This window comes from Galeopterus variegatus, unplaced genomic scaffold (genome assembly GCF_000696425.1).
Source record: "Galeopterus variegatus unplaced genomic scaffold, G_variegatus-3.0.2 Scaffold7716, whole genome shotgun sequence".
In the NCBI taxonomy this organism is placed as follows: Eukaryota; Metazoa; Chordata; class Mammalia; order Dermoptera; family Cynocephalidae; genus Galeopterus; species Galeopterus variegatus.
In genome coordinates, this window is record NW_007733827.1 from 54,076 (window position 1) to 64,101 (window position 10,026).

The 10,026-nt window shown below is 38.6% G+C and overlaps 1 protein-coding gene across 1 annotated transcript in view; it reads left to right on the forward strand.

Moving 5' to 3' along the window:
• The window catches only part of TAF1B (TATA box binding protein (TBP)-associated factor, RNA polymerase I, B, 63kDa), a gene marked incomplete at its 5' end in the record, with an annotated part of 62,702 nt that overhangs the window by 51,323 nt on the left and 1,353 nt on the right, over positions 1 to 10,026 (forward strand). Inside the window, 2 exons of the mRNA XM_008592259.1 lie at positions 1,583 to 1,653; positions 2,149 to 2,371. Coding sequence (XP_008590481.1) covers positions 1,583 to 1,653; positions 2,149 to 2,371 — 294 coding nt within the window. The remainder of the gene's footprint in view (positions 1 to 1,582; positions 1,654 to 2,148; positions 2,372 to 10,026) is intronic.

Consider the following 10,026-nt stretch of genomic DNA (forward strand, 5'->3'; position numbering starts at 1 on the left):
CTTTTTTTTTTTTTTTTTTTTTTTTTTTTTTTATCCTTTTTTGTCTTTTTTCGTGACCGGCAACGGATCGCAACCCTCAGTGTCGCGCCCGTACCGGACCGGGACCGGCCACGGGATTGCAACCCTCGGTGTTGCTCCCGCCCCTCGCTCAGCCAGTGAGCGGCCGGTCTGTATGTGGGATCCGAACCCTCGGCGGGAGCGCCACCGCACTTCCCAAGCGGCGCACTGTAGCAGTGCGCCACCGGGCCGGCCCCTGACTTTCTATTTTTTATCATCCTCTTTTTTAGAAAGTCCGTAGATACTTCTTGGGTGTTCACTAACCAGGCACTTTATGAAGCGCTAGATAGCAATTACTTCTAATAATTGCTTAGGACTTACAGAATCTGTATGTATATTATCTTAATATTCCTCCCAACAACCTTGTGAAAGTAGGAAACAAGTTTAGATATGCTAAATTTGTTTGTTCATTTACTCATCCATTCATTCGTCAACAAATATTTAAGTAAGCCCCTACTGTGTACCATTCCCTGCCAGCACTAGGGGCATAAAGAAGATTGAGACAGTATATGCCTTTGTGAACTTCCATAATTTGTCACTCAGGGTCATACCACTAGAAAGTGGCAGAGCCAGGTCATCTGATTCAGTACTCCTTCCTGATACCACAGTGCCTTGCAAAATAAGAATGGCCTGGGATCAAGAAGGTAGATTTATTTTGTATTATAAGTTATGAAAGTCCTCTACTTTAGGGAACTTAGAAGTAAAGAAAATGAGACTAAAAATGAACATTGTTATCTTTGCTCCAGAGCAGCAGTGTCTGCTTGGCAAGGTTTAGCAATGACCACTAGAACCAGAAATAGACCATGTCACTTTTTTTTGACCTGAGTCTAGGACTGGTCACCTCTAGTCTGTAGGAACCCCAAGTGGCTCTTAGTCTTTGCCCTGAGGGCCAGATCAATCCAGGATACTCATTTTACATTGGAACTTCTGCGGCTGGCGTTCCCTGGGCAAGAATAGGTTGAGTCAATGCAGGGATTAGGACTGTGTCATGCTGGAGTCCAGATCTTTCCTCCTCATTCCCATCAGGAATAGGACAGATTTCTAGGCATTAAGTGCCAGAGAGACTGGCACTTACTGTTCATTCTGTATGAGTTGTCAGAATCAGAAGTACCACTAACTTAATCCTCAGCAAAAGGGCATTTGGGGCAAAGGCGAGGAGGAACAATTGTTTTCTTAGGTGTCTTTCACTTTATGAGCAGCAAGAGAATTTTATGGTAAGGGGAACCATTTCTGTTTTTGTTTGTTTTGTATAATTAATAGCTTCTTCAAGATTTAACAGCATCTGGGAGGCTTTTGGGAGGAGCACAGCACTCTATTGGCCTGCTGTCATTTAGTGCTTCCTTCTAGGACGGAAGCTCTCCAGACAGTATAGACATGTGCCAGTAGGCCATTCTAAGCCAGAGCTGTTACACTGAATATCAGGAATTTCAGAAATTGCTTCAGAAAAATTATTCTCTGAAATGTGTTTAGATCTATTTCATCTCCTTCCTGCTCCAATTGTTTTTTTATCTTACACTACATACAGGTACATATGGAAAAGTGAAAAGCCACTCTACCACTCATCCATTGACAGATCAGTAGTTTATAAAAGAAGAGGTGAGTTAAATTTGCTCTTATTAATGCCAAGTAGCAACACAGTTGTAGAAAAGCTAAATATCTGGACTTGAAAGTCAATGCATAATTAATTTTTTTATTTCTCTAACAAATATTCCAATACATCATCCTCTGTAAGAAATAGTAACCTATTTCAGGAACATGCCATTATTCAAAACAGAGCTTAAGTTCCTGCCAAAATCTAAAATCCTTTATTTCTGTGACTTTTAGAACTCTTTGTAGAATTGCCTTTAGATTGTACATTTTTTTTTCTTAGTGTGGTAAAATGTACATAACATAAAGTTACCACTTTAACCATTTTTAAGTAGTTCTCCAATGCATCTCATCCAGTTCCAGTTTCCCCCAATGTTATCCTCTCACATTACCATGGTACGTTTGCCAAAACTAAGAAACCAACATTTGGATATTCCTATCAAATAAATTCCAGGCTTTATTTGTGATTTAACATTAGTTTTTGTTTTATTCCACTATTTCCAGAAATGGTGGTGAATCTGCAAAGGCAATTTAGCACACTGGTTGATTCAGTACCAACTATTGGGAAAAAAAGCCCTTCAAGTTTTCAGTTCAACTGGATAGCAGAAGACACTGATCAAACTTGTTTCCATGGACATAGCCTCCAGGGAGTCCTGAAAAAGAAAGGCCAATCGCCGATCACCAAGAATTCATTATATTGGCTTAGTACACAGAAATTCTGTAAAAGGTATGTAATGCTTTTAGAAAAAGTCACATGTAATTTAAAGGAGTTGACTATAATAAAAGCCAGATAGGTTATTTGTTGAAATTAGAAGATGGTGAGCTTATAGTCAAGAAAATCAGAATTATACATTGAGCCTTGTATAGGAGTTTTAGGAAAGCTGCTAAAAATCAAGAAAGATGATGTAGCACATTTAGCACAAACTGTCCCCACAACTAAATTAACCTGCCATTAAGCAGCCAAATAACAGCAGTGTCAGAGAATGCTGATCAGGAGAGTGCACTGCATTGTTTAGTACGTGTTATGTCTTTCTCTGAATAAGTTAACATGTATCATGCCCTTTACCTCTTAGTACTTCCTTAAAATTTCCTTAGTATTTCCTAAAAATAAGGATATTCTCTCAGTAACCATAGTACAAGTAGCAAATTCAAGAAATTTAATATTGATATGAAGCCTTTATCTAACCTACAGTCCATATTCCAGTTTTGTCAATACCCTTAGTATTTCCTAAAAATAAGGATATTCTCTCAGTAACCATAGTACAAGTAGCAAATTCAGGAAATTTAATATTGATATGAAGCCTTTATCTAACCTACAGTCCATATTCCAGTTTTGTCAATAGTCACAACAGTGTCCTTTTTGTAGCAGGATCAAGTTCAGGAATAGGTATTGTGTTTATTTTCTCTCTGTAGTCTCCTTTAATCTGGTTGTTCCTCACCCTTTCTTTGTCTTTCTTGACATTGGCCTTTATTCTTCGAAAATGTCAGTTATTTTATAGAATGTTTCTAGGTTTGAGTGTGTGTGTGATGTCTCCTCATATTTAGACTCAGGTTCTGCACCCTGACCAGAACAAGTGCTGTGTCTTCCTCAGGGTATCCCTTCTCACGGTGTGGCATCTGGAGACATGATGTCCATTTGCCACTCACATGTTCATACAGATCACTTGGTCAGTGTGGTGTGTGGGTTTTCCATGGTATAGTTACTATTTTTTCCCTTGTAACTAATAAGAAATCTGTGAAGAGACACTTGACCAGGCAAATACTGTTTCTCATTAAACTTTGCCCCCTTGATTTAGCACCCATCAGTGATTCTTACGCTAACCAATCTTGACGATCATGGTCGTAAACAGTAATTTTCTAACTCCAAGCCCCCTCTCCAATCCCAAATGTGTCAGTTGGCATCTTACTATAAGAGGGAGCCCTATCTTCTTCCCCATTTTTTTAACTTACTGATTATTTATTATTAGTATGGACTCATGAGTTTCATTTTTACTCATGAATTATAATTCATTACTTTTTTAAAATTTTGATGCTCAAATTGTTCCAGATTTGGCGAGTGAGAGCTTTATTTATTTTTTTATTTACTTTATTATTACTTATTTTTGAGCAGTTCCTTTATGGTACAACAAGATGTCCCACACTCAATATCTCCCTGTCTTACCCTGGAATCAGCCATTTCTCCAAAAAGCCTTAACTCCTTTTCACACTGTGTTTTAAAATCACATCAGAACAAGTACTGTATGTTTCTGATGCCACATTCCTCATTCTCCAAGCAACATACTCTCAGTTTTAATTTCCTATTAAAAATTTACAAGACACTTACAGCTTTCATAAATTATTATGGTAACATGAGCAAAAAATGTCAACAAAAAGGAAATAAATGATTTCTGAACAAAATCCTCTTTTAGATCACCAAGGGAACAGTTGGAACCATTATAAATTATGTAGCAAATTAGCAGAATATAGCAGGACAAGTTGGATTTAATGTTAGGAGACTTTGGTTCAAATTCTAGTTCTAATGCATACCAGCTGGGTGGCCTTAGAAAATTTATTTCACTTCACTGAGCCTTCATTCAAGTTCTTATCAGAAAAATCTATATACTCATGCCATCTTACAGAGTTTTGGTGAAAATTACATGAGATAATATATTTGAAAGCAAGCAGTATAGTACTTTATCAAGCACTGTGTGTGGCACTTAATTAAATGTTAGTTTTTTACCTTTTCTTCCTCATAACTAGGAAAATAAACGGAAATTTTAATTTGAGTTTGGTAAAGATATCTTGTGTAAATACTGAAATAAGTTTTAATAGTCATCCTAAAAATATGTACAGTTGACTCCCCACATATAAATGCAATCAGATAAATGAGAATAATGGAAAAATTTTTCAAAGGCCCAGTTCTAACATAGTACCCACCCTGTATCTGGGAACTAAAGCATATTGGCAAACATGAATGAAAATTTCCCTGGTTAGACCAGGAAGTGATACAAAAGATGAGGAATCATATTTTTAATTGGCGAAGTCCACAAGAAAAGAGAAATTACCTGAGAATCAATTGCATGAGTGAAGTCTATAGTATAATTGTGTTTATGTGTGTGTGTATAATTCAGTACTGATATTTTATTTTAGCCCAATTACTTAGTTTCTGCCTTGATTTTCTTTAGTCTCTGCATTTCATGTTCAGATTTTTCCTCATCTGTTAAATGTGGGTATGTGAAGTCTGGAAAATAAAGCGTGCTTCCGTGGTTATTGAGTTTAGAGAAAGTGGGATTAAAGATAGTAAACTGTATTGAGGAAAGTAATCTATATAGGGCATAGCAAAAACCTTTTCGTGTCCAAAAAAGTGAAACACTCAAGCTTTTGACTTAGATCAGGCTTAATTAATTATCAGCTCTTTGTCATACTGGCTTCACTGCATTCTCAGACCTCTGACTTAGCAGTAAGCTGCCTCCTTATTTTCTCTTTATTTTTTCTGAAGAGTTTTATATTCCCTATAAAAGGTGGATGTTGGGGGCCGGCCCAGTGGCGCACTGCTGCAGTGCGCCGCTTGGGAAGCGTGGTGGCGTTCCCGCTGAGGGTTCGGATCCCACATACAGACTGGCCGCTCACTGGCTGAGCGAGGTGCGGGCGCAACACCGAGGGTTGCGATCCCGTTGCTGGTCCCGGTCCGGTACGGGCGCGACACTGAGGGTTGCGATCCGTTGCCGGTCACGAAAAAAGACAAAAAGGAAGAAAAAAAAAAGGTGGATGTTGGAATAATACAGTATAAGTTATTTGGTTATTTGTTTTCATATGACTCAGAAAATTTCATCAGGTAGTGGGTAGTGAAGAGCTTATTACTCCCCAAAGTGCAAAATTTGTTTTTTCTTTAATTGCACTGAAAATCAACTCAAGAAGTATTTTTTGAGCACTTGAAAAAAGTATGTTACTGTCCTAAATCCCAGGTGGGGTGAAAGATAAATCAGGAAGTATTCTTTCTAAGTCCAGTTGAAGAGAAGGTATGTTTTTATGAGAGTATGTTTTCCCCATTTTCCTTCTGTAGTGTCTTAACAGTAGCTGTAGAGAGGAATGTGCAGATTAAAAACTACAAAGATAATTGGTGAGGTATATTGGTGTTCACTGTAAAATTCTTTCAACTTTGCTGTATATTTGAAATTTTTCATAATAAATGTTGAGAAAAACTAAAGAGAGTCATGCTACGTCATAAAATTCCTTACACCTTGTCTGTTTTAGCTTTTTAGTTTTATGTACTAATAGTGAAAAAGCCATTGAATAAGCTAGTTATATGACTTTGAAGTCACTTTGTCACTTTGTTTCTTCATATTTAAAACAGGACTAGTCTAATGTTTGTCCCTTGCTAAAATTCTCAGTAATGTATGTGTGAAAAATAAAAGTATAAAGGTTTTCTCATTGTGACCTTGTATTTGTAGAGTAGTCTCATCCCCATATTGACATAGAAATTGTCTATGAAGAAATTCCGTGGTAGCTGAGAGGACTTGCTGTTGAATCAGGCTTTTCCTCTGCCAGCTGTGCTACTTGCTGGTTGTGCTCAGGTTATTCACCATCTGCACAGCTGTGTTGTATTCTCCAGTTGTAGAAATGGAGATCATACTGACCTTCTCAAAACCTCCAGTGGCTCCCATCTCATTCACAGTAAGATCCCAAGATGCTGTGGTGCCCACAAACCCTGCCTGGCCTGCCCCTCTGCTGTTCTGACCTCACCTGCTCCCCTCATCTCTTTTCTCAGCAGCCTCTCAGCTGCTCCTTGAACTTGCCAAACACTCTGCATGCTTTGCCTTCTGTTTGGAATCTTCTTCCCCCATCTATCCACATGGGATTGCTTCTTTCAGGTTTTTGCTCAAATTTCCCTTCCTCGGGGAGGCCTATCTTTACCATCCTGCCTAAAATAGCACCGACCCCCTCCCCCCATAACTCTCTGTCCCCCTGGCCTATTTCACTTTTCTTTATAGCTTTGTCTTCGTGGCGCTATTGTTGGAAACCTGCCTACGTAGCCAATTGTCTTGCTAGGACTAGGGCCCACAGACCCTAGTCTGGTACAGACTGAGTCACAAACCCCTTACCTGCAGGTCCACAAGCTAGGTGATAGGAAAAAGATCCTGGGAGCCATGGGTAAAAATTAATAGGCTTTATTCAGATGCAAGCTCAGGTAGCTAGCAGCAGCTACCCTAGTAGCCTCCTGGGGTGTCCCAAGGGCTCTGGCAGCAACAGCTTGCAGCAGCAGCCTCCAGCAGCAGTAGTGGCCTCCCCATGGCCCCCCAGGGGCATCCCAGGGTGGGGCAGGGTACGCATTATGGATCAGAGCCATTCATCCTTTATACTCAAGTCGGGTAACCCAGGACACCTGGGTGCAAGTCAGACAACCAAAGAACACCTGGGCACACACGTGCAATTACATTAGACAATAACCAAGGAATACCTGGGCGCACATGCACAGTTACATATTTACATCAATGCTCGGCAAGATTCCGAACATCCGAGGGAGGCCTGACCATTTTCCTATATTTTCGCTACAAGCTTTTATCATTTGAATAGATTATATTATTATACATGTATTTTGCTTATTTGTCTGCCTCCCCATACTAGGATATAAGTGCCTTGAATGGAGGGATTCTGTTTTATTTCATGAAAAATCCCAGTGCCTAGACGGAGTATTTACCAAGTATTTGTTGAACAAGTGAATGGAAAGTAAGACCTGCCCCAGGTTCTTATGAGAATTAAATGCGATATCTGGTTTCTGTCACATAGTAAGTACTCAACAAAAGATAACTATGGTCATTACCATTATTTTAAACAAAACTAATTTTCTATTAGAGTTTTCCTTCCTGAGTTGATATCAATCAAAGATAAATGAAATGCAGAAAATACAATTAAGAAGTGATAAAATGAAGTTGTCCATATTAAAATTTTTTTTTAAAGCTTTAAAAAAAAAGTTTATATGCATCTATAATGACTAAGGGGCAGCATTGTCTAACAGCATCAACAGTGGAAGTCCAGAATCCCAGCCCGGGGTCAGCTCCACATCTGAGGTGATAACATTCCTTTGCAGTGGTCAGTGTGATGGCTTTTCAGATTTTAAGATTTCATTGNGCAGCATTGTCTAACAGCATCAACAGTGGAAGTCCAGAATCCCAGCCCGGGGTCAGCTCCACATCTGAGGTGATAACATTCCTTTGCAGTGGTCAGTGTGATGGCTTTTCAGATTTTAAGATTTCATTGAGAGGAGAGAAAGCCTTTGTCGTCCTGGCCGGTGAGGAGCCCTTGCACGAGGTCCCACATCAAGGCAGCGCGTGCGGGTGCACACTGCCTCCTCCGCTGCACAGTCATCCTAAGTGGCTTGTGGGGTGACCTTAGACCTTCGTGCTTTACACAGGGCACATGGGTGGATTTGTGGATGTTGTTCTTAGATTTAATACTATAATATGTAACACAGTGAGTTACAAATAGACCTTGGTATAGTCAGAGATGAAACAGCTGAGATTTTTTTCTCTGCATGAAACTATAGGGCTAAACAGTAAGTGTGTAGACAAAATTTGGGTAATACCATGACTCTATGTACCACAATTATCTGTCAACCTTGCCTGTGTCAGATCACAGTCTAAAACCACAGAATAAGCAAAAGAGGCTTCAGCCAACCAAAAAAAAAGTCACAAAGACCATGGCTAAGGCTTACCTGCTTTGCTCCGAGAGCTCTTAGCCCCTGGCTCAGAGACTGCTGACTTTGCCTTGAGTTGTGCTTCTGTCCGGCTTAGTTTTCTGATTTCCAAACTCTTAATCATCAAAAAAAAAACAAGGGAGTCTGAGAGGTGCCCTGCTGATAGACATCTTGACAGCAAACATAAATGACATCCTTTGACAAACAGTAGAGGAGCCAGCATCAAAATTCCAGACGAAAGAACTCAAGTTACAGTGGTCTGAAGTTTATTCTTGACACACTTGTGCTGATCTTAATCCGGAAAGACACAATCCCAAACACGGTAATCCCAAATGTTGAAATCCTGAAAGATCAAAATCCCTTAAGCCCGAAATCTCTAAAATCACAATCCCAAAATATTAAAATCCTGAATATTTTTTGTTTTGTTTTTCTCTCCCACTATTTTAAATTGTCAGCATTATTTTTTACAATTTGCTGAAATCTCTAAAATCACAATCCCAAAATATTAAAATCCTGAATTTTTTTTGTTTTGTTTTTCTCTCCCACTATTTTAAATTGTCAGCATTATTTTTTACAATTTGCTATGCTATGTATTTCATCTTTGCATCATTTTCAATACTGTCGGTACAGATAGTGTAAACTTTTAGAAAGAGTTCTAATTCGTTTTATGCATGTTTTGCAAATTTGACTCCACAAAAAAAGTGCATTACCACAACATTGACTTTGTAAGCATTTTGAGGGTACGTAAAAACATTGAAACTTCCTCAATAAATAGATGTCCTTTTTGTACATCTGCATTTGTGAAAGGTAAAATTTCTTGAAATCTTGGTTCTTTGGGCCACTGCATATGCGGTGGTGACCCATCACAGTTTTTGATCAATTTCGTTAAAAAACTTAGGTCATCCGTCATGGTATTTCAGTTATAAAGCTGGGTGCACACAATTACCAACCATAGTGCTATTTATGTACACACTTCGCTTTTTGACCTGTTTCTTTATGAAAACACTTCATCTACACATAACTCTTACACCATGCAAGTGTCGTTAGTAAACCTGAGTGTTTATGCTTGTAAAAATATGTAATTATGGCCTATTTTATTATGTAGAATGGCCATGAAATGTTGTGTCATGTTTTATATGTTTCTCAAATCCCCTTTTAAAAATGTAAATAAGTATCAATTAAATAATTTTTAAATTATTTTTTCACACTTACATATTTGGGATTTTGATCTTTCAGGATTGTGATTTTCAGGATTTTAGACTTTAGGGATTTTGATCTTCCGGGATTTCAGCACTCATGTTTATGGCATTCAGGATTGTGTCTTTTGGGGTTGTGACCCAAACATGTTCTAGTTCACGTGGTCCCCCTCTTTATCTCTCTTTTTTCACCCCTTACAGTGTACTTGTTGAGGAATTCAGGGCATGTGTCCTATATATACAGTTTCCCATAGTCTGAATTTTGCTGATGACAGCTGTATGATAGATACTATTTAACATGTTCCCTCTGATCTCTGGATTGCCCATACTTTGGAGTAGTTAGAGATTGATAGAGTTAGAGATTGGTAATTAGCATTAATTAAAAATTTGGTGGTAATTAGAGGTTTGATCAGATTCAGGTTCTACTATTTTAAAATTAGTGAAATTGGTAAACTCTTCTTTTTACAATACATGCAGGATTACAAGCTACATTATAAAGTCTAGTGTCGGGCC